The sequence below is a fragment of the Neoarius graeffei genome, chromosome 26, assembly GCF_027579695.1.
Source record: "Neoarius graeffei isolate fNeoGra1 chromosome 26, fNeoGra1.pri, whole genome shotgun sequence".
In the NCBI taxonomy this organism is placed as follows: domain Eukaryota; kingdom Metazoa; phylum Chordata; class Actinopteri; order Siluriformes; family Ariidae; genus Neoarius; species Neoarius graeffei.
In genome coordinates, this window is record NC_083594.1 from 627,195 (window position 1) to 652,297 (window position 25,103).

Consider the following 25,103-nt stretch of genomic DNA (forward strand, 5'->3'; position numbering starts at 1 on the left):
CGGATGGAACCCGTTTCTATATCCCCCACCGGATAATTAAAACTCATTCAGTAGAGTATTAAATTATATTTACTTTCACACAAAATCACAAACTTCAGAGTTTAAAAATGTTTCAGACTGTAGAAACTCCTGAGGACTTTATTTTCAGTTAAACTTCATCAGTGTGTGAAAATAAACTCAGTACTGCATTTCACACACACAAACACACAGAGATTCAGTGAGAGCTATTTATCTGAAACTCTGCAGTGGAACAAATGGGATCAGGTCCGTGAACAGAAACCCGAGCGTCAGCAGATAAACACCAGGAAACAGCTTCAGTCCACTTCTCTGGCCACAAGCTTCAGAATCTTAAAGCCTGCAATCTGATTGGTTCTCAGCACCTCCATACACCACTAACACAGTTCTGAATGCCATGTCTAACCACTAACACACATACCCACACACTCAGAGGTGTGATGTTGATTGCTCCTCACAGTTCCTGTGTCCCACTCAGTATGGCTCTGTAAATGTTAATGCTTTCATGAGTGTGCATGAGTTCCACATTGAACCTCTGAGGCAGCCACGTGTCATAGAACTTGTGTGTGTCATGTTCTCTACACATTTTAGACAAGAGATAAACCACAGCGTGTTAGGGTTTTGCTGGGATTCGAACCCAGGTCACTGGCATGATAATCTAGCAAACCCCCACTAGGCCACCAGGGGGATGACTCAAGTGCAGAGGCGTGAGGCGAAAGTAGAGTATCAAAAACAGTTTATTTACACTATGTACAGTCCAAAGGAAAAAACAAAAGGATAATCCAAAAGCTCAGAAGATGTACAAAAAACAAAAATATCCAAAGGGTAAAAGTCCAAAATCCAACTAAGAAAAGAAGAGGCAAAAACTCAAACACTCAGAAGATCACAAGGTCAAAACAAAATCCACAAAGTCCAAAAGAAAGAAGCAAAAACCAAGAATACAGGGACACAGGCAAGGTACATGGGACAGAGGGAACTAGCACTAACAGCATAGCATAGGAAAAAGACTCCGTGACAAGGGAACAAACAGAGGGGTATTTATACACACACTAATTAAGGAACAGGGCAGGGCAGGAAACAGGCAATGAAGACAAACACAAAAACACAGTGGCGGCCTCTAGAGGCCAAAACAAACATGACAAGATGGAAATAACAGCGGCCTCTAGAGGCCAAAACAGTCCCAGTCCTAACAGGAACCCCCCCAGGAGCGTCTCCTGATGTTCCCAGGGTGATCCGGATGGGCCGAATGGAAGTCCCGGCATAGTCCTTTATCTAGAATGTCCCGGGCGGGGATCCAACAGCGTTCCTCAGGGCCATAGCCCTCCCAATCTACTAGATATTGAAGCCCGCCGCGGACCCAGTGGGAGTCAAGCAGGTGATGCACGGTGAACACAGTCTGACCCTGGAAGATGTGGGGGGTGGGGGGTTCCTAGGGGCAGGGGCATACGTGGACATCAGTACGGGCCGCAACAGGGAAACATGGAATGTGGGGTTGATCCTCAGAGTCCGAGGCAACTGGAGCCGGTAGACGACAGGGTTCACCCTGCGCACCACCTTGAAGGGGCCAGTGTAGCGAGGAGCAAGCTTGTGGTTCTCCACCTGCAGCGGAAGGTCCTTAGTGGACAGCCAAACCCGCTGCCCAGGGTGGAAAGCGTGGGCAGGTCTTCTATGGCGGTTGGCCTGAGTCTGGTTGGTTCTGGAGGTCTGGATGAGGGTCTTCCTGACCTTGCTCCAGGTCTTGCGACACCGTCTCACATATTGGTTGACCGAGGGCACCCCCGCGTCCTCCTCCTGGTCCGGGAACAGAGGTGGCTGGAACCCGAATTGGCACTGGAATGGCGACAGCTTGGTGGCCGATGACTGCAGGGTGTTGTGGGCATACTCTGCCCATGGCAGCCAGGTGCTCCACGATGTCGGGTTATCCATAGCCAGGCCTCGCAGGGTGGTTTCCAGGTCCTGGTTGAGCCTCTCCGTCTGGCCATTGGACTGTGGGTGAAACCCAGAGGAGAGGCTGGCAGTGGCTCCGATGACCTTGCAGAACCCGTGCCACACTCGGGAGGAGAACTGGGGCCCTCGGTCTGAGACGATGTCCTGCGGGAGACCAAAGACTGGGAAGACATGAGTGATTAATAGTTTAGCAGTTTCAAGAGCAGAAGGGAGCTTGCACAGTGGTAAAAAGCGGCAGGCCTTGGAAAATCTGTCAACTATGACCAATATGACAGTGTTACCTTGTGACTCAGGGAGACCCGTGATGAAGTCGACTGCCACTTGGGACCAGGGATGCCGGGGAATGGTCAGAGGATGCAGGAGACTCTGGGGATGCTGTCACGGGTTCTTGGTTCTGGTGCAGACCTCACAGGACAGGACAAATGACCTTACTTCCTTCTCCATGTTAGGCCACCAGAAACGTCTTTTCAGGAAGTCCAGGGTCCTCCGAGCTCCCGGGTGGGCGGTGAGAGGGGAAGAGTGACCCCACTGGAGAACCTTGGCCTGGGCTTGATGTGGGATGTACAAGAGGCCCGGTGGCCCCATCCCAGGACCGGGGTCCTGGCGTTGGGCTCGTCGGACGGCCTCCTCAATACCCCAGTGGACAGGGGCCACAATCCGGGACACAGGGATAATAGGCCCGACTTCACTCTCCCTGTTAGTGGCAGAGAACAGCCTGGACAGTGCGTCAGGTTTGGTGTTCTTGGAGCCAGGGTGGTACAAGAGGGTGAAGTCAAACCGACTGAAAAACAGGGCCCACCTAGCCTGTCGTGGGTTCAGTCTCTTGGCTTGCTGGAGGTACTCCAGGTTCTTGTGGTCCGTCCAAACCAGGAATGGATGTTGCACTCCCTCCAGCCAGTGCCTCCACTCCTCAAGGGCCAGTTTGACCGCTAGCAGTTCTCGATCCCCCACATCGTACCGGGACTCCACAGGACTCAGGCAGTGGGAGAAGTAAGCGCAGGGGTGCAGCTTTCCTTCCGAAAGTTGAGAGAGCACCGTGCCGACACCACTGTCCGAGGCGTCCACCTCCACGATGAATGGTTGGGAGGTGTCCGGGAGGACCAGAATGGGTGCCATGCAGAAGCGGTGTTTGAGGTCTTTGAACGCCTTTTCCGCCTGAGGAGACCAGACATAAGATCCACCTGTCCCTTTGGTGAGGTCCGACATGGGTGCTGCTACAGAACTAAAGTTCCTGATAAACTTGCGGTAGAAGTTAACAAATCCTAAGAACCGCTGAACCTCTTTGACGGACTTGGGAGTGGGCCAGTCCCGGATGGCCAGGGTCTTGGCTGGGTCCATTTGGAGTTGGCCTGTCCGTACAATAAAACCCAGAAAGGAGACCTCGGGAACATGAAATTCGCATTTCTGGGCCTTGGCGAACAGATTGTTCTGTAGCAGCCTCTGGAGAACCTGGCGGACATGGTGGCAGTGCTCCTGCATGGTCTTGGAAAAGATAAGGATGTCATCGAGGTAGACAAAAACGTACAGGTTAATCATGTCCCTCAAGACGTCGTTGATTAGGGCCTGAAAAATAGCTGGTGCATTGGTGAGTCCGAAGGGCATCACCTGGTATTCGTAGTGCCCAGATGGGATGTTAAAGGCAGGCTTCCACTCGTCTCCCTGTCGGATACGGATGAGGTGGTGTGCGTTCCGTAGGTCCAACTTGGTGAAGATGGTGGCGCCTTGGAGCAGGTCGAATGCTGTGGACATCAGCTGAAGGGGATATTGGTTGCGCACAGTGATCTTGTTCAGGCCCCTGTAGTCAATACATGGTCGGAGCCCCCCATCCTTCTTGCCGACAAAGAAGAAGCCGGCACCAGCAGGTGAGGTGGAGGGTCGAATGAACCCAGAGACCAGGGCGTCTTTGAGGTATTCCTCCATGGCCTTGCATTCTGGCTGAGAGAGGGAAAACAGTCTGCCACGAGGAGGGGTAGTCCCAGGGAGCAAGTCGATGGCACAGTCGTAGGCACGGTGCGGAGGAAGAACGGAGGCCCTGCTCTTGCTGAATACCTCCTTCAAATCCCAGTACTCTGTGGGAACTTGAGATAGCTCGGTGAGATCAGGGGGCTTGGCAGGAGACACAGGAGAGCTAGAGAGCAGACAAGAGGCATGGCACGCAGGGCCCCATTCCACAACCTGGCTAGTGACCCAGTCTATACGAGGGTTGTGGCGGGTAAGCCAAGGAAGACCTAGAATAACTGGGAACTCAGGTGAAGGAATCAGGTGCAGGGATATTTCTTCCTTGTGACCTTGAGACTGGAGGAAGACTGGAGAAGTAACTTGGGTGACTCTTCCATCACCTAATGCTTGGCCATTGAGGGCAGACACAGACAGTGGGACTTCAAGAGGCGCAGTCGGGACATTGATGCTTTGGGCGAAGTGGATATCCATAAAGTTTCCAGCCGCCCCTGAGTCTAACAAGGCTTGACAAGAGTGGACAGACTCACCCCAGGAGATGAAGACCGGGATGTAGATTCCTTGGCCAGGGAGTCCGGGAGAGAGGGTAGGCCCCGTCACAACCCTCCCTCGGCTGGACGGGGCGGTCCTTTTCCCAAGAGCTTGGGACATGATGCTCGGAAGTGACCAGGCTTGCCACAGTAGATGCAGCACTTGTCCCTCCTTCTGCGCTCCCTCTCGGCTACAGAGAGACGAGTACGGCCAACTTGCATGGGCTCTGGACAGTCACTGGAGGAGGTAGATGGGCTCCATGTTGAGGCAGTGAAGCCGGGGAGGCTCAGGACTTGGCAGCGTTCTCTAATCCTGTTGTCCAGACGAATAGCATGTGAGATCAGAGTTTCGAGGTCACTTGGGCATCCAATAGAGGCCAGGCCGTCTTTGCTGGGGTCAGACAAACCATGGTGAAAGGCTGAAACCAGGGCAGCCTCATTCCATCTGCTGACTGCTGCGAGCATCCGGAACGATGTGGCATAGTCTGCGACGCTTCCTCCTTGCCGGATGGACATGAGCTTTCTGGCTGCGTCGGTACTGATGTCCGCCTGGTCGAAGACCCGAAGTATCTCTTCAGTAAACAGTTCAAAATCAGAGCACTCAGGTCTCTGCCAGATAGCTGTTGCCCAAGCTCGTGCCTTACCAGCTAACAGGATTATCACAAAGGCGATCTTGCGGCGATCCGTAGTGTAGGTGATAGGCTGGAGCTCAAAGGTGAGTTGGCACTGGGTAAGGAACTCCCGGCACTCACCGTCATACCTCTGTGGTGCAGGAAGGCTGGGTTCACGAGGTGAAGGAGACAGTGTGGCGGGAGGCACTGGAGCAGGAACAGGAGCTGGATCAGGATGAGGAGATGCAGGCAGAGGTGTCAGCTGTGCCAGGGTTTTCCCAATTTGCTGAAGCAGTACCTCATGGCGAGCAAGGGCCTCACGTTGGCTTGTGAGTGTTCGTCCATGGTCGCTCCAAAGCGTGTCGGAGCTGCCATAATTCCCTGAAGGTTGGCCGGGTAGACAGTTGAAGCAGCCTCTGCTGAGTCGGTCATGACGGAGTCTTTCTGTTAGGGTTTTGCTGGGATTCAAACCCGGGTCGCTGGCGTGATAATCCAGCAAACCCCCACTAGGCCACCAGGGGGATGACTCAAGTACAGAGGCGTGAGGCGAAAGTAGAGTATCAAAAACAGTTTATTTACACTATGTACAGTCCAAAGGAAAAAACAAAAGGATAATCCAAAAGCTCAGAAGATGTACAAAAAACAAAAATATCCAGAGGGTAAAAGTCCAAAATCCAACTAAGAAAAGAAGAGGCAAAAACTCAAACACTCAGAAGATCACAAGGTCAAAACAAAATCCACAAAGTCCAAAAGAAAGAAGCAAAAACCAAGAATACAAAGACACAGGCAAGGTACATGGGACAGAGGGAACTAGCACTAACAGCATAGCATAGGAAAAAGACTCCGTGACAAGGGAACAAACAGAGGGGTATTTATACACACACTAATTAAGGAACAGGGCGTGGCAGGAAACAGGCAATGAAGACAAACACAAAAACACAGTGGCGGCCTCTAGAGGCCAAAACAAACATGACAAGATGGAAATAACAGTGGCCTCTAGAGGCCAAAACAGTCCCAGTCCTAACACAGCGCTACTTTGACTCAGGTGGCTGAGGGTGTGGAGGAGCAGAGGGAACGTCTCGGGGATGTAGACAATGTCTGAGCCAAGCACCAGATCCCACTGAGATGAGAACTGCTCAAGGTCATGACCCCAGAAGAGCAGCAGCACGGCAGGGGGTCCAGCAGGTCAACCGGACAGTGGCGTGTTCGAGTTAATGTTCCTCATGGTGTGGGGAAGGACCTGAGGGAGATCTGTCACCATCACACATGCTCCTGTAGGGACATAACACGATGATAACATGACAGGGAGACAGACACATGACAACAGGTCCCTCAAGGGTTCTTCAGATGATTACTGGTTCCTGCTTTCTGAAAGGGTTCTACTGCAGCGTTTTCTCAATAAAACCTTTCAGGTGTTCTGCAGAGGGACAAACCAGAGGACGCTTTAGGGTGCAATATGTGTTTTTCTAAGGCAGACAGATAAAGCGATTGACAGAGGGAAAGACAGACAGACAGAAAGACAGGCAGGCAGGTTGCTGATCAGTTCAGTTCAGTTTGCTGTGCGATGTTGAAACTCACCTAATCGAGCACTCAGGATGCTGGCCAGGCCGCTGCCCGCTCCCAACTCCATCACACGCTTCCCACACACCTCCACACACTCACGCTCCAAAAACTCACACATCTGGATCCCCTGAGGACACACACCTCCACACACTCACGCTCCACACACTCACACATCTGGATCCCCTGAGGACACAGACACACGGTAAAGCAGGGAGTGTGTTAGTGTGTGTGAATGAGTGAGTGTTTACACTTCTCACGTTTATATTCTAATGTTCATTCAGAAAAATCCTCACAGTCTGATAAACATAAATAATGAATCATAACTCTGACTGAATCAGTGATTTAAAAAATGATTCAAATTATTCAGTGATCTACGAATCGAATCAGTAAAAATAATCAGTTTGAATCATCTCAGAGGTGAAGCTGGAGAATAAAGGGCGTGACGCGTTGACGTCATCACGCACGAGGATGCAATACACATCCCGGAAGCGACGTCAATTTATTATTAATAAATCACAAGAGCAATAACGAAGCGTTTCCGGTGAGTTCACTGATCTTTCGGTGTGTAGTGAGTCAGATATTGCTGAGTAAAACTCACTGCGTCCCAAACTGACGCTGCGCCTCCATAATTCCCACCGAAAACCTCATTAATGATAAATTCCCACCGAAAAATGTAAATGTTTTATCTGATGATTAACTGTCTTTAAATAAATGATCTTCAGCGGGAAACACTTCATCTAAATCTCCATCCATGGAAAACCACACTGAATGACTCACACCATAACAAACCCATAACAAAAAAATAAAATAAAAGTCTTGATGTTCTGGAGGATTGGACTCCTGCTCCCGCAGTGCGCATGCGCGGTGCACATTTGTTTTTGTTTTCATTTTCATAATGTTAAAGATCTCTTATGGATATATGACACTTATATCACAGACATATAAACATAGACGCCGCATTGAGCTGGTGGCCCGTTGCTGGGATACGTCAGAGTGTCCGCCATATTGGATGCGGCAAATCTTCCCCATAAACCAATGCAAGTAAATGGACTGAACTTCATAAAGCCCCTTTCTACAATAATATTTAACTCGATGCCTTTTATTCACCCATTAAGACACACACATATATATTTGGGAAACAAACAGGCATCAAAACAACACATATAACTTTTAATGTCTCGTCTCGTCTCGTCTTCTTCCGCTTTATCCGGGACCGGGTCGCGGAGGCAGCAGTCTAAGCAGGGAAGCCCAAACTTCCCTTTCCCCAGACACCTCGGCCAGCTCCTCGGGAAGAACACCGAGGCGTTCCCAGGCCAGCCGAGAGACATAGTCCCTCCAGCGTGTCCTGGGTCTTCCCCGGGGCCTCCTCCCGGGGGGACATGCCTGGAACACCTCCCCAGGGAGGCGTCCAGGAGGCATCCGAAAAAGATGCCCGAGCCACCTCAGCTGATTCCTCTCGATGTGGAGCAGCAGCGGCTCTACTCCGAGCTCCTCCCGAGTGACTGTGCTTCTCACCCTATCTCTAAGGGAGCGCCCAGCCACCCTGCGAAGGAAACTCATTTCGGCCGCTTGTATCCGCGATCTTGTCCTTTCGGTCATTACCCAAAGCTCATGACCATAGGTGAGAGTCGGAACGTAGATCGACCGGTAAATTGAGAGCTTCGCCTTTTGGCTCAGCTCCTTCTTCACCACAACGGACCGGTAAAGCGACCGCATCACTGCGGAGGCTGCACCGATCCGCCTGTCGATCTCACGCTCCATCCTTCCCTCACTCGTGAACAAGATCCCGAGATACTTAAACTCCTCCACTTGAGGCAGAACTTCTCCACCAACCTGGAGAGGGCAAGCCACCCTTTTCCGGTCGAGAACCATGGCCTCGGACTTGGAGGTGCTGATTCTCATCCCAGCCGCTTCACACTCGACTGCAAACCGCCCCAGTGCATGCTGAAGGTCCTGGTTTGAAGAAGCCAACAGGACAACATCATCCGCAAAAAGCAGAGATGAAATCCTGTGGTTCCCAAACAGGATTCCTTCTGGCCCCTGGCTGCGCCTAGAAATTCTGTCCATAAAAATTATGAACAGAACCGGTGACAAAGGGCAGCCCTGCCGGAGTCCAACATGCACTGGGAACAGGTCTGACTTACTGCCGGCAATGCGAACCAGACTCCTGCTCCGTTCGTACAGGGACCGGACAGCCCTTAGCAAAGAGCCCCGAACCCCATACTCCCGAAGCACCCCCCACAGAATACTACGGGGGACACGGTCGAATGCCTTCTCCAGATCCACAAAGCACATGTGGACTGGTTGGGCAAACTCCCATGAACCCTCGAGCACCCTATGAAGGGTATAGAGCTGGTCCAGTGTTCCGCGACCAGGACGAAAACCGCATTGTTCCTCCTGGATCCGAGGTTCGACTATTGGTCGAATTCTCCTCTCCAGTACCCTGGAGTAAACCTTCCCTGGGAGGCTGAGAAGTGTGATTCCCCTATAATTGGGGCACACTCTCCGGTCCCCTTTCTTAAAAAGAGGGACCACCACCCCAGTCTGCCACTCCAGAGGCACTGTCCCTGACCGCCACGCGATGTTGCAGAGGCGTGTCAACCAAGACAGCCCCACAACATCCAGAGACTTGAGATACTCAGGGCGGATCTCATCCACCCCCGGTGCCTTGCCACCGAGGAGCTTGCAAACCACCTCAGTGACTTCGGCTTGGGTAATGGACGAGTCCACCTCTGAGTCATCAGCCTCAGTCTCCTCAGTGGAAGACATGACGGTGGGATTGAGGAGATCCTCAAAGTATTCCTTCCACCGCCCGACAATGTCCCCAGTCGAGGTCAACAGCTCCCCACCCGCACTGTAAACAGTGTTGGCAGAGTACTGCTTCCCCCTCCTGAGGCGCCGGACGGTTTGCCAGAATTTCTTCGAGGCCGACCGATAGTCCTTCTCCATGGCCTCCCCGAACTCCTCCCAGTTCCGAGTTTTTGCCTCCGCAACTGCCCGAGCTGCAGCACGCCTGGCCTACCGATACCCGTCAGCTGCCTCGGGAGTCCTGGAGGTTAACATGGCCCGATAGGACTCCTTCTTCAGCTTGACGGCATCCCTTACTTCTGGTGTCCACCACCGGGTTCGGGGATTGCCGCCACGACAGGCACCGGAGACCTTGCGGCCACAGCTCTGAACAGCTGCGTCCACAATGGAGGTAGAGAACATGGTCCACTCAGACTCAATGTCCCCCGCCTCCCTCGGAAGCTGGGAAAAGCTCTCCCGGAGGTGGGAGTTAAAGACCTCCCCGACAGAGTGCTCGGCCAGACGTTCCCAGCAGACCCTCACCATACGTTTGGGCCTGCCAGGTCTGTCCAGCTTCCTCCTCCGCCAGCGGATCCAACTCACCACCAGGTGGTGATCAGTTGACAGCTCAGCCCCTCTCTTCACCCGAGTGTCCAAGACATAGGGCCGGAGATCAGATGAAACGACTACAAGGTCTATCATTGACCTCCGACCTAAGGTGTCCTGGTGCCACGTGCACTTATGGACACCCCTATGCTCGAACATGGTGTTCGTTATGGACAAACCATGACTAGCACAGAAGTCCAATAACAAAACACCACTCGGGTTCAGATCGGGGAGGCCGTTCCTCCCAACCACGCCCCTCCAGGTGTCACTGTCATCTCCCACGTGAGCATTGAAGTCCCCCAGTAACACAATGGAGTCCCCAGTCTGAGCACTCCTCAGTACCTCTCCCAGGGACTCCAAGAAGGCCGGATACTCTATACTGCTATTTGGGCCATAGGCACAAACAACAGCAAGAGCCCTCTCCCCAATCCGAAGGCGCAGCGAGGCGACCCTCTCGTTCACTGGGGTAAACTCCAACACATGGCGGCTGAGCTGGGGAGCTATAAGCAAGCCCACACCAGCCCGCCGCCGCTCACCACGGGTGACTCCAGAGAAGTGGAGAGTCCAGCCCCTCTCGAGGAGCTGGGTTCCAGAGCCCAAGCTGTGCGTGGAGGTGAGCCCGACTATCTCTAGCCGGTACCTCTCAACCTCCCGCACAAGCTCAGGCTCTTTCCCCCCCAGCGAAGTGACATTCCATGTCCCAACAGCCAGCCGCTGTGTCCGGGGATCAGGTCGTCGAGGCCCCTGCCTTCGACTGCCACCCAATCCACATTGCACCAGTCCCCTACTGCTACCTCTGTGGGTGGTGAACCCACAGGAGGTCGGGCCCACGTCAGCTCTTCGGGCTGAGCCCGGCCGGGCCCCATGGGCAAAGGCCCGGCCACCAAGCGCTCGCATACGAGCCCCAACCCCGGGCCTGGCTCCAGGGTGGGGCCCCGGCTGCGTCATCCCGGGCGACGTCACGGTCCTCGGATTTTTCTCCATAGGGGTTTTGGTGAACTTTTAATGTGATGGTTATAAATAGTGTGTGAAATACCCTGTACACTGCAAACTAGCGACAGATACGCGATAGATAGCTCAGGTAAGCTAATCAGTCAGCATACCGTAGCAAGCTCCCAAAACCTGAGGCCACAATAACCAACCTACAAGACTGAATATGATAAATGATGGAAATAGTGGAAAAACTGGAAATAGTGAATGAAAATAAAAATGCACTGTTTTATTTATTGAGTCACCACACAGACCTGCTCTCGTTGAATAAAGTGAGCTGAATGAGCGCCAAACTGAGTTCGGCCAGGTTCTAACGTCATACCAAAACAAAATACATCACTGATTCCTTCACATTCAGAAAGGTTAAAAACATTCATCATACGTTCAAAAACGTTCATCATAGTGTGGCACTGTATTCTCTAATTCTCACTGCTTATAACTCTACACCCCCCCCCCCCCCACCACCACCACCACCACCACCACCACCACCCCCGGGTGGAGATGAGCTGGGAAACTGAAGACTGAAGGAGCAGCTCCCTCTCTGATCCTGACTGTCTGACCTGTTCTGTCCAAATCCTCCGTTCTGAAGTGTTCACTGCAGAGCATGGATGACGGAGTAGCAGAAAACCCTTCCCGTCGCACAGCTGTCTCCCACTGCTTTTTCATGGCTTTATTTTTGGGAAATCTACATAGTATGTGAAAAGTTAGCTAAGCAACTAACAACAATCAGTGTAGTTACAAATGAAATACTTCGTTGTTTGGAGACAGGTTTCACTGAGCGGCTATTATGCACGAGACTTCATATTAGCCACAAAGTCAGAAAAATCTGTTCGTAAAATTACGTTATAATGACCAAATACAATGAAAAGTATTTCTCCAGTCTCGCCTGTGAAAGGTAATCCCATGTGATCTCGTTTGGATGGTAAACCTGTTGGTACAGTTAAACGCAGCACATGAATGAGGCATCTTTATTCTCGGCTACTGTCTAGATGCTATACCAGAGACAGTTGAAGAAACTCCACTTTGCCACATCCAATATGGCAGCGAGGATGACGTATGATTCTACACAGAAGGCGGCGTCTATGTTTATATGACTATGACTTATACAATATCACAGTGAACTATTCAGATGATATAATTTAATATCAATTGTAATAATTAATAAAAACGGGTGATATGTCATTCAGTGTGTGACCACATGGTGGCGCCAGAAAACAAACTGAGGGATGGCGCTCATCACTGAACAAGAGGCAAACTTTCAGTTTATTCCTTTTTATTATTAAAACCAGATACATTCGCTTGTTTACTTGTGTGTAAGTATACAGTTTGTTTTTGTTAGAAAATTAATAATCCTGAAAATCCAGAAAAAAGCACAAACTTTGATGCTAAATTGGTATTTAAAGAGTAAACACAGTCAGCAAAAACACATTTATAGAATGTTTATATGAATATATCAACATGAGCCATATAAATTCATATATACTATGAAAAACCTGAATTAAAGGAGACACAAAGAAAGAAAACATCACATTGTCTCTTAATAAAATGAACAGAAGTGAAGAAACAGAAATCAAAGAGGAAAAACTCAAGGTGAAATTAAGAGGATTTTCTGAGGTTTGAGTGAATTCTGAGTGAAATCTGCTCATTCTGATCACATTCTGCTGGTTACAGAGACGGGCATGATTTTTTCATTTTATTGCCTGCAAATACTTTTAACGAGAATACAAAATTATAACTTTTAAAACTAAATTCATTATTTAGATTTGATAACTTTGAATATTTCACTGTACTGTCTGTGCTATTGTCTTTAACACAGATACACACACACACACACGCAATTTGGCCGTTATAGGTAATTGCTTTCGACCCCAAGCTACCAAGGGCCCCATAAAATGTCTCACAAACTTATGGTTAAGAAAGCTTTTTTTGTTAAACTAATTATTCACTAAAACTCCTTACACTATAACGGCATCAGAATGCTTCATCCGTGAGTGTCTCGGGGCCCCATCGGTCACCACTACACTGGATTACTCCATGATCTTACTGTGGGATCTGCAGGAGTGATTCAGGAGGACGGCAGTGAGCTCGGGGAAACCACTCGCTGTGGTGTTCAAACTGCTGGAAAACGAAGCGAAGGTGCTGCAGTGGTGCTGATAAAAGGAGGAAGTGGGAGGAAAGCAGAAAGAATTTACTGCCAAAGGTAACAAGCTTTTTCATGGCAGCTACTGACAACATGAACATTAAAGAGCAGCAAGCAGCCGCTGCTTATGCGGGCACAAGTGATAACATTTCTAACACTCGTAGTGAAGAGGAGCTTGCTGTCACTGCTAGCAACATCTGCCCAGGTGTAGTGACACTGTAGTAACAGTAACACTGTTGTAACACTATAGTAACAGTAAGACTGTAGTCACAGTAACATGATAATCACAGTAACATGACAGTAACAGTAACGGACCTGACTGACATTAAAGCATCATTTTTAAGCACCAGTACTTGAACATTAACATCATTATATGTGAAAGTGAATAAAGTACTCCAGGCCTTCAGGCCATCATCTGATTTTGCAGTCTGATTTCAGTCACGTGTGATTTAGGCATAAATCACCTCTGGTTCCCGAAATGAGCAGAATTTCAGAAGATATTTAAATTCAGATTAAAAAAAAAAAACCATCAGGATCAGCTCACTGCTCCACAGAAGTCAGAGGGACTCAGCTGCTGGGGGGGGGGGGGGGGGGGGGTGCGTGTCCATGAGGGGGCGTGTCCACTAGAGATGTGTGTCCACTGGGGGGGTCCACTCAAGCTGTGTGTCCACTGGGGGGGGGGGGGGGGGGGGTGTTCCACTCAAGGTGTGTGTCCACTGGGAGGGGTCCACTCAAGGAGTGTGTCCACTGGGGGGGTCCATTCAAGGTGTGTGTCCACTGGGGGGGTCCACTCAAGGTGTGTGTCCACTGGAGGGGGTGTCCACTCAAGGTGTGTGTCCACTGGGGGGGTCCACTCAAGGTGTGTGTCCACTGGGGGGCACTCAAGGTGTGTATCCACTGGAGGGGGTGGTCCACTCAAGGTGTGTGTCCACTGGGGGGGTCCACTCAAGGTGTGTGTCCACTGGGGGGGGTCTACTCAAGGTGTGTGTCCACTGGGGGGGTCCACTCAAGGTGTGTGTCCACTGGGGGGGTCCACTCAAGGTGTGTGTCCACTGGGGGGGTCCACTCAAGGTGTGTGTCCACTGGGGGGGTCCACTCAAGGTGTGTGTCCACTGGGGGTGGTCTACTCAAGGTGTGTGTCCACTGGGGGGGTCCACTCAAGGTGTGTGTCCACTGGGGGGGGTCCACTCAAGGTGTGTGTCCACTGGGGGGGTCCACTCAAGGTGTGTGTCCACTGGGGGGGGTCCACTCAAGGTGTGTGTCCACTGGGGGTGGTCCACTCAAGGTGTGTGTCCACTGGGGGGGGTCCACTCAAGGTGTGTGTCCACTGGGGGGGGTCTACTCAAGGTGTGTGTCCACTGGGGAGGTCCACTCAAGGTGTGTGTCCACTGGGGGGGTCCACTCAAGGTGTGTGTCCACTGGGGAGGGTCTACTCAAGGTGTGTGTCCACTGGGGAGGTCCACTCAAGGTGTGTGTCCACTGGGGGGGGGGGTCCACTCAAGCTGTGTGTCTACTGGGGGGGGTCCACTCAAGGTGTGTGTCCACTGGGGGGGGTCACTCAAGGTGTGTATCCACTGAGAGGGTGGTCTACTCAAGGTGTGTGTCCACTGGGGGGGTCCACTCAAGGTGTCTGTCCACTGGGGGGGTGGTCCACTCAAGGTGTGTGTCCACTGGGGGGGGTCCACTCAAGGTGTGTGTCCACTCAAGGGAGTGGTCCACTCAAGGTGTGTGTCCACTGGGGGGGTCTACTCAAAGTTTGTGTCCACTGGGGGGGGCACTTGAGGTGTGTGTCCACTGGGGGGGTCCACTCAAGGTGTGTGTCCACTGGGGGGGTGGTCCACTAGAGGACCCTCCCCACAAGCACAGACTGAAGTGATTATATTGAGTCTTTCACAGGAATTATTCATCTGTCCTGAGCGTTTCCTTCAACTCCCATTCTGTTCCAGAGCCAGAAGACAAAATGAAATTATGCCTGTAAAGAGCACTGTGTGAGTGCGCGTGCGGACACACACACACACACACACACACACACACACACACACACACACACACACACACACACAGTGCACTCTCTCCAGCGTTATTTCTGTGCAGATGTTTTCCTCAGAAGAGGAGACACAGTGCCATGTGCAGAGACTCAGCGCTCGATGAACTGCAGATTAATTGCTTTGTCTGGGACCAGGAGAGTTCGGGTCATGGGTCGGACCACATGGCCACTTGGATCCGGTTTTATATCGAAATGCAGTAGAATCTGGAGTTGGAGAGAAAACATTAATTTTAAACATTATTTATCAGGTGATGTGTTTGACTCGTGTTGAGTTGAACTGGATCTCTTGAGAGTGTAAACACACAAAATGAACCTCGTACCTGACTGAGTGCCAGGTACAGCTCGAGTTCTGCAATTCTGCGACCGATGCAGCTGCGTTTGCCAACTCCAAAGGGAACAGATGAGTACGGATGATTCCCGTTATCACGACTGAGCCACCGCTGTGGGAAAAATGAGTCCGGGTCAGAAAATTGGGCCGGATCACGTGATGTTGCGTAATGACACAGAGTGATGAGCGTCTGCAAACAAGTAAACACACAGTACAGGGAAGGGCAGGGTTAGAGTGGAGGGTGGAGTTATAGTGGAGGGCAGGGTTACATTCTTTAACATTAGAACACGGGCGATTGCTCTAAGACAACGAGGGAGGCTCAGCCTCCTCTAAAAATGACGAACATCGTGTAGGATGAATTGCGCTAGGCTTATGTTATAGCCGACCTTATAACGTTGCTATTTCAGATCCAGAATCATAGAAATATATTTGCTCAACCCAACTACAGCGCGAAATCATTCGGTTATAACTTTCCCCAGTTCGCCTAATGTGTGCGTGAGGTTTTCCCCCTCGTGACAGCGTGATGCAGCCCAGCCTCAGTGCACTTCAATGGCATTTGGGAGCTCCGCGATTTTCAATCTCAAAATGCAAGATGATGATTGGACAAATACTGCGAAAACGCCCGCCCACGGAGTCTCACGGACTCCCAGCCTCAGTGGACTTCAATGGCATTTGGGAGCTATGCGCTTTTCAATCTCAAAATGCAAGACGATTATTGGACAAATAGTGTGAAAATGCCCGCTTATGGACTCCGAGCCTCACAGTGGGAGGGACATGGCAAAGCTTTCCACGAGGAGACTGGTGATTGGTGAAAGCGGCCAGATATTTTCTTTGATTGACAGCTCGTTTCAACTATAGACAGGCAGCGGTGAATTTCAGTTCAGTCCCATGCGGATTCGCAAGTGCTGTGGTGTATTGTAAGAGATCAGCTTACATTTCGATTTCATTCATTACATACGGTTTCTACCAGCTTTTTTAGTTTGTATATATTTTCATTGTAAATAAAGTGTAAATATAGTGTTGTCAAGTTTGCTATCTTAGTTCCAGAAATTTCGTTTATTTGAGTGACTGAACTTGAACTTGAGGGGGCTAGTCAGCTAGCAAGAAAGCTGCGCACGGATGCCAAGCATTGCTGATTTAATTTTGGCGAAGCCATTTGCCAGTCTTCCTTTCGAGGAAAAAATTAAAATTAAAGAGCAGGGTAGACCAACGCCTCAAACTGACTTGGTGAAAAAGGTAGGGAATAATACTCGTTCCTTTCAGCTCTCCTGGTACGAGAAAGTGAATTGGCTAACAGCAAGTGACCCACATCAACAACAGTAAATAGGCTACTTTAGTAATATGTCATGGATGGACCAAAAATATAGAATCTATTTAAAATGTTTATGCTGAGTATATTATATTGGAATATATATTTTTCTGGATATGAATTAAACACAGCTACAATTTGGAAAACATTTTTAAACAAAAACACAGCCAAGAACATTTCACACTACAGACCTGGATTAAAAGCGAAGGGTTATCAAAATTGTCAATAAAACATTTCTCAGTCAAAATAAGTAAAATATAGGGAAAGTGTCATGGAATGAAATGTGTGGCACCCAGCTCTATGTTTGGCTCCCCAAGGTCAGTGCTTGTGCCTATTCCAGAACACTCTGCTGTTACTGCTGAGGTTCCTGGCAAAGCGCTACTTTCAATAATGATCAATTTTTAAACAACATGCCACAATTTTAAAATATAAAATGTTAAAATATACCCCCCCCCCCCAACACCACCATCATGTATATTGGACAGTAGGCTAATGGGCCAAAAGAACCTGTTATTTCACAGTTTGTGACCCTGCCAACAATCAGCCAGATCAGAGGCAAGAGTATGGGCAAAATTGATGTTTTTTCTTTCAAAATCTGGAAATATCGTAACCGACCAGCCTCCCCTGTTTGAAAGACTACCAGCCGCCACTGCATTAGAATACCCATGATGCAGTGTGTTTGGTTACTGTGGTCTGTATAGTGAACAAAGCATGTGCGTTTGGGGCATGTCCTCAATGGAGTGATGATGTGAGAGAGCGTCACTGGACAGCACTCATTCTCTTCCTACATTAGTGTACTACATAGTGCACTTCATATTCAGGTCGAGGGAAAAGGGAGCACAAAGACATTTAGGACACAATGCACGTGTCTGAGGTGAAGTATAGAGCAAATGTTCACAGTATTGGATCACTGATTAGTTATTATGGGTATCTATTTGAAGCAATAATAAACACACCCCTACCTTTTTGGGAATGATGTAGCCTCCGACTGTAATATTCCGATCTGTGATGACTCGGGCGTTAGCGGGAATTACAGGATACAGTCTGTTTATATACAATAAAACATTGAGTATTAGAAACATAAACGGTAACCTGGTATTTCCCTCAGCCAGTCAGAACACACCGTACTGCTCTCAGCCAATCAGAACACACATTATTATACTGTACATGTAAATCTGTGAACCTGGTGATTTCTTTAATGACGGCCTTCAGCAGAGGCATGGACGCGACATCAGCTGCTGTCGGGATTCTTCTGTCTCCCAGAACCTTCATGACCTCTGACCTCAGGGACGCCTGGATCTCAGGATGGCGGGAAAGTTCATAGAGAGACCAGGAGAGCGTGCTGGAGATCTGAGAGACGGATCAGTGATCAGATGACAGCAGTGATGAAGTGAACGTGTGTTCGAGTGTGACTGTAACCGCAGGAATGAGTGAAGGTGAATAAATAAATAATTACCGTATCGACTCCTGCGAGCAGCAACTCCGTCACGTTACTGTACACAGATTTCATCGGCATTCCAGCTCGAGACAGGAAATAGGTCAGATACCGCCCCTCTACTTCCTGTCCATGCGCCAGTTTCTCCTCTTCTTCTTTAAGGCGCTGATCGATGTGACCTTTTGCTGTGGAGGAAATGCAGCTGTTTCCACGTGGCTGTAATAATCAGCTCCACACTGGAGACTTTAAACCACACGCCGTAAACTTTTCACTTCTCCACTCACCGAAATGGAACATGTAATCCCAGCACTGACAGAACGTTCGCCACGGTTTGGGGAAAAGCCGATGGAGCCATGCTGGCATCGCCATGGTGAGCAGCGTCATCATAAACATCGTGCTAATGGACTGGATAAAACGTTCTGTTTCCATGGGAACCACGGCATCCAGACAGCCAATCCTGGACTCGAACAGGACAGAGGAAATACCTGAGAGAGAGAGAGACAGAGATACAGAGACAGAGAGAGTGAGAGCGAGAGAGAGAAACAGAGAGAGACAGAGATACAGAGACAGAGAGAGACAGAGAGAGATTTTATGTTTGTCTTTTTCTCAGTATAATCTATATTTAATCTCAGCTCTGTGTGTGTGTGTGTGTGTGTGTGTGTGTGTGTGTGTGTGTGTGTACCTTCCAGGCCGAAGCGGTAGAACTCTGCTGCGATGTCATTGACGACTCCGTGAGGGTTTTGTTGTTGGTGTAGTTTGAGTTTAGTGATCAGGTCGCTCACTACAGCGTTAAGTGTGCTGTCGTACACCTCCACTGATTTGGGATGCAGCATGTGTTTGGCGAGAAGGCTGCGAACTTTCTGCCACTCCTCCCCCTCGCTGATCACACCCACAACACAATCCAGCCATCAATCAAAAAATTTAAACTGTTAGCTTCAATAAAGTTTGAATGTGTGTGTGTGTGTGTGTGTGTGTGTGCGTACGCGGTCAGCAGGCCGTATCCGTGTCCTCTGCGTCTCCTGTAGTCCTTCCAGGAGGAAATGTCTGACCTCATGGGTGTGTGTCCTTCCTGTCTGAGCACTTGCTCTATCAGTTCCGGTTCTGCAACATGTACTGTCAGAACTGGACCGAAACTCGCCTTCCACATCGACCCGAACCGCCGCCGACCATCCAGCTGGAAATAAACACACACTCAGGGTAGTGCACACTTCACTCAGTAATACACAGCCCTACAGATTTGGATTAGAACACAACCATTCCTGTTCAAGTGTGCTCAGGTGTGTGTGTTGGTTCGAGTGTGTGTGTGTTCACCTGCAGTTCGTGCAGTCTGGACAGCCCTCGGTTTGCCAGCAGATCCCAGATGAACCTGACTGCTGACGGTCCGGGCATCTGATCCAGAGTCCTCACCTCTGTCACAGGCTCTGCCCACTTAATCACCGGGGACACACACCTCCATGGCACACGCATCACCTGCTGCAGCATCTTCACACTCTCTACTCACACTTCACACACACACACACACACACACAACACTCTGTCTCTGATGGGATGAGTGTATCCCCCACACCCTCCCACTCTCTATTTATAACACACACACACACACACACACATTGCCCACCCATTACTGACAGAAAGGGTTGTTCTGGAGGCGTGGCCAATCAGAATGTAGGACTCTGGCAAACCCCTGAATTCTGAGCACACTGTCGACCTTCTAATGAAACTCAGAAATGAGACAGAAACATCAATTAATACCTGAAATGCTGAATTAAATTAACACCTGCTCTCTCTCTCTCTCTCTCTCTCTCTCTCTCTCTCTCTCTCTCTCTCATAACCAGTTTTAACACTTCTTACAGCTGATAAAGTTAATCTCACACACACACACACACACACACACACACACACACACACACACAGATAGTGTCTGACCTGGATCTTTGGCTTTTGCATAAAATATATCTATATATCAATACACTGTGTGTGTGTGTGTGTGTGTGTGTGTGTGTGTGTGTGTGTGTGTGTGTGTGTGTGAGAGAAATGAACTTTATCAGCTGTAAGAAGTGTTAAAACTGGTTATCTGTGTAAAGTGCCGACTCAGCCGTGTGTTCAGGTTAAAATGTTGTCTGAAAATGCAGATTAGCAAGCGAACAGTGTCATTACATCATTACACAACTCCTTACACACACACACACACACACACACACACACACACACACACACAGTGAGCTGCAGTCCTGATACACACTCGTATAATGCTGTGTTTGAATTTAGTGATGCTCTGAGATTAACCTGGAGCTGGTCCAAGCCCATGTGTGTGTTCAGTGTAGAAATATAATCAGTACTCAGAACTCAGCCTGAATAAATCTGTGTCCCGACCAGACTTTCTGACCTCCTTTAGATTTCACAGAAATGCAGAAAGCAGAAAGTGGAGTGATGGAGCGACGTGGTGTGAGCTTTCAGCATGTACACACCTGCTGTCATCACATGACCTCATTAACATATTAAAATATCACCATATTACCACATTATACTCATACTGTATCGTCATCTTTCCTCATTTGCATATTTTCAACATCATCATATTATCATCATTAATATTAGCATATAACAACAAATTAAAACATTACATTATCACCATCCGTTATCCCACAACACTCTCAGTGCACTCTCACTGCTTTAACATGTCTCGTCTCGTCTCGTCTTCATCCGCTTATCCGGGGCCGGGTCGCGGAGGCAGCAGTCTGAGCATGGAAGCCCAAACTTCCCTCTCCCCAGACACCTCGGCCAGCTCCTCGGGAAGAACACCGAGGCGTTCCCAGGCCAGCAGAGAGACATAGTCCCTCCGGCGTGTCCTGGGTCTTCCCCGGGGCCTCCTCCCGGGGGGACATGCCTGGAACACCTCCCCAGGGAGGCGTCCAGGAGGCATCTGAAAGAGATGCCCGAGCCACCTCAGCTGATTCCTCTCGATGTGGAGGAGCAGTGGCTCTACTCCGAGCTCCTCCTGAGTGACTGTGCTTCCCACCCTATCTCTAAGGGAGCGCCTAGCCACCCTGCGAAGGAAACTCATTTCAGCCGCTTGTATCCACGATCTTGTTCTTTCGGTCATTACCCAAAGCTCATGACCATAGGTGAGAGTCGGAACGTAGATCGACCGGTAAATCGAGAGCTTCGCACTTTGGCCCCTCCTAGAACTGCCACCTTATTGTGGTGGAGGGGTTTGTGTGCTTGAATGATCCTAGGAGCTATGTTGTTGGGGGCATTACGCCCCTGTTAGGGTCTCCCAAGGCAGACAGGTCCTAGGTGACAGGCCAGACCAAGAACAGTTCACCAAAACCCTTATGAAGAATCGATCAAGGACCATGACGTCGCCCAGTATGGCACAGCCGGGGCCCCACCCTGGAGCCAGGCCCGGGGTTGGGGCTCGTATGCGAACGCTTGGTGGTCGGGCCTTTGCCCACGGGGCCCGGCCGGGCTCAGCCCGAAGCGGTGACATGGGCCTGACCTCCTGTGGGTTCACCACCCACAGAGGTAGCCATAGGGGGCCAGTGCAGTGTGGATTGGGCGGCAGTCGAAGGCAGGGGCCTCAACGACCTGATCCCCGAACACAGCGGCTCGCTGTCGGGACATGGAATGTCACTTTGTTGGGGGGGAAAGAGCCTGAGCTTGTGCGGGAGGTTGAGAGGTACTGGCTAGAGATAGTCGGGCTCACCTCCACATGCAGCTTGGGCTCTGGAACCCAGCTCCTCGAGAGGGGCTGGACTCTCCACTTCTCTGGAGTCACCCATGGTGAGCGGCGGAGGGCTGGTGTGGGCTTGCTTATAGCTCCCCAGCTCAGCCGCCACGTGTTGGAGTTTACCCCAGTGAACGAGAGGGTCGCCTCTCTGCGCCTTCGGATTGGGGAGAGGGCTCTTGCTGTTGTTTGTGCCTATGGGCCGAATAGCAGTATAGAGTATCCGGCCTTCTTGGAGTCCCTGGGAGAGGTACTGATAGGTGCTCAGACTGGGGACTCCATTGTTCTACTGGGGGACTTCAATGCTCACGTGGGCTATGACAGTGACACCTGGAGGGGCGTGGTTGGGAGGAACGGCCTCCCCGATCTGAACCTGAGTGGTGTTTTGTTATTGGACTTCTGTGCTAGTCACAGTTTGTCCATAACGAACACCATGTTCGAGCATAGGGGTGTCCATAAGTGCACGTGGCACCAGGACACCTTAGGTAGGAAGTCGATGGTCGACTTTGTTGTCGTTTCATCTGATCTCCGGCCCTATGTCTTGGACACTCGGGTGAAGAGAGGGGCTGAGCTGTCAACTGATCACCACCTGGTGGTGAGTTGGATCCACTGGCGGAGGAGGAAGCCGGACAGACCTGGCAGGCCCAAATGTATGGTGAGGGTCTCTCACCACGTATGCTGGGAACGTCTGGCCGAGCACTCTGTCGGGGAGGTCTTTAACTCCCACCTCCAGGAGAGCTTCTCCCAGCTTCCAAGGGAGGCAGGGGACATTGAGTCTGAGTGGACCATGTTCTCTACCTCCATTGTAGACGCAGCTGTTCAGGGCTGTGGCCACAAGGTCTCCGGTGCCTGTCGTGGCGGCAATCCCCGAACCCGGTGGTGGACACTGGAAGTAAGGGATGCCATCAAGCTGAAGGAGTCCTATCGGGCCATGTTGGCCTCCGGGACTCCTGAGGGAGCTGACGGGTATCGGCAGGCCAGGCGTGCTGCAGCTCGGGCAGTTGCAGAGGCAAAAACTCGGAAGTGGGAGGAGTTCAGGGAGGCCATGGAGAAGGACTATCGGTCAGCCTCGAAGAAATTCTGGCAAACCATCCGGTGCCTCAGGAGGGGGAAGCAGTACTCTGCCAACACTGTTTACAGTGTGGGTGGGGAGCTGTTGACCTCGACTGGGGATATTGTCGGGTGGTGGAAGGAATACTTTGAGGATCTCCTCAATCCCACCGTCATGTCTTCCATTGAGAAGACGGAGGCTGATGACTCCGAGGTGGACTCATCCATTACCCAAGCTGAAGTCACTGAGGTGGTTAGCAAGCTCCTCGGTGGCAAGGCACTGGGGGTGGATGAGATCCGCCCTGAGTATCTCAAGTCTCTGGATGTTGTGGGGCTGTCTTGGCTGACACGTCTCTGCAACATTGCATGGTGGTTGGGGACAGTGCCTCTGGAGTGGCAGACTGGGGTGGTGGTCCCTCTTTTTAAGAAAGGGGACCGGAGAGTGTGCTCCAATTATAGGGGAATCACACTTCTCAGCCTCCCAGGGAAGGTTTACACCAGGGTACTGGAGAGGAGAATTCGACCAATAGTCAAACCTCGGATCCAGGAGGAACAATGCGGTTTTCGTCCTGGTCGCAGAACACTGGACCAGCTCTATACCCTTCATAGGGTGCTCGAGGGTTCATGGGAGTTTGCCCAACCAGTCCACATGTGCTTTGTGGATCTGGAGAAGGCATTCGACCGTGTCCCTTGTGGTATTCTGTGGGGGGTGCTTCAGGAGTATGGGGTACGGGGCTCTTTGCTAAGGGCTGTCCGGTCCCTGTACGAACAGAGCAGGAGTCTGGTTCGCATTGCCGGCAGTAAGTCAGACATGTTACTCCGGCAGGGCTGCCCTTTGTCACTGGTTCTGTTCATAATTTTTATGGACAGAATTTCTAGGTGCAGCCAGGGGCCGGAAGGAATCCTGTTTGGGAACCACAGGATTTCATCTCTGCTTTTTGCGGATGATGTTGTCCTGTTGGCTTCTTCAAACCAGGACCTTCAGCATGCACTGGGGCGGTTTGCAGCTGAGTGTGAAGCGGCTGGGATGAGAATCAGCACTTCCAAGTCCAAGGCCATGGTTCTCGACCGGAAAAGGGTGGCTTGCCCTCTCCAGGTTGGTGGAGAAATCCTGCCTCAAGTGGAGGAGTTTAAGTATCTTGGGATCTTGTTCACTGCTTTAACACACTTCACCATAATAAAAAGTTAAGACTATAATGAATTCAGAAATGACTTTGCTGCTCATACACATAATTTGGTCATAAGTTCATAAGCATATGTTTTATAATCACACTCTTTGGTGTCACCCAGATGAGAATGAGTTCCTTTCTTTGTTTCTTCTCAAGGTTTCTTCCTCATGTTGTCTCAGGTAGCTTCTCCTTGCCACCGTTGCCTCTCTCATGCTCATCAGGGATAAATTTATAAATTTAATATCTAAGCAAAACACTGACTAGGCAACAGAATAAGATCTACACACTTTATTATTTTCATACTGTGTACAAAGCAAAGTTACACTACAAGGCCAAAAGTATGTACACCCCCGATCATCATGCCCATATGTGTTATTTAACATCTCATTCCAGATTTATTCCCCCTTCACTGGAATAATATACTCAACTCTTCTGGGAAGGCTTTCCACTAGATTTTGGGGCATGGCTGTGGGGATTTGTATTCAAGAGCATTAGTGAGGTCAAGCACTGATGTTGGATGAGGAGGCCTGGGGTGCAGAGTTTCCCAGCTCTGCTCCAGACCTAGGGTGAGGTCTGGTAGGTGATCTGAAGCCGGGTCCAGCCAGTGGGTACTCCAGTAGCCACTCCTATGGATGCTGTTGCCCCACCCCACATCCTGCTCATCAAGATGGGTCCTCAGGACAACCCTGAGGTGTTCATGGAGCCGTTTGAGTGGACTGCGGAAGGGTGTGCGTGGGCAACCTCATAGTGGGCAGTTCCCCTATTGATGCTTCTGTCAGGGGAATCCCAGCTTGCAGCACAACAGCTCTCAGCCTCCAACCTGCTGGAGTATCTGGACTTGAAGCGGGCAATTTTGGCCACACCAGAACAGCATCGCTAGTGCTTCTGCATGC

The 25,103-nt window shown here is 50.4% G+C and overlaps 1 protein-coding gene and 1 pseudogene across 1 annotated transcript; both read right to left on the reverse strand.

Moving 5' to 3' along the window:
• Positions 1-469: 469 nt before the first annotated feature.
• On the reverse strand, positions 470-7,375 carry LOC132873916 (EEF1A lysine methyltransferase 3-like; annotated as a pseudogene).
• A 7,786-nt stretch (positions 7,376-15,161) lies between these two features.
• On the reverse strand, positions 15,162-21,328 carry LOC132874620 (25-hydroxyvitamin D-1 alpha hydroxylase, mitochondrial). The gene is made up of 10 exons (XM_060910943.1): positions 21,311-21,328; positions 19,576-19,746; positions 19,248-19,438; positions 18,947-19,143; positions 18,549-18,749; positions 18,286-18,449; positions 18,013-18,179; positions 17,792-17,873; positions 15,513-15,710; positions 15,162-15,396 (listed from the first exon to the last, which is right to left on the reverse strand). The coding sequence occupies exons 1-10, from the start codon at positions 21,326-21,328 to the stop codon at positions 15,283-15,285; spliced, it is 1,503 nt and encodes a 500-aa protein (XP_060766926.1). The 3' UTR covers positions 15,162-15,282.
• Between the last annotated feature and the right edge of the window lie 3,775 nt (positions 21,329-25,103).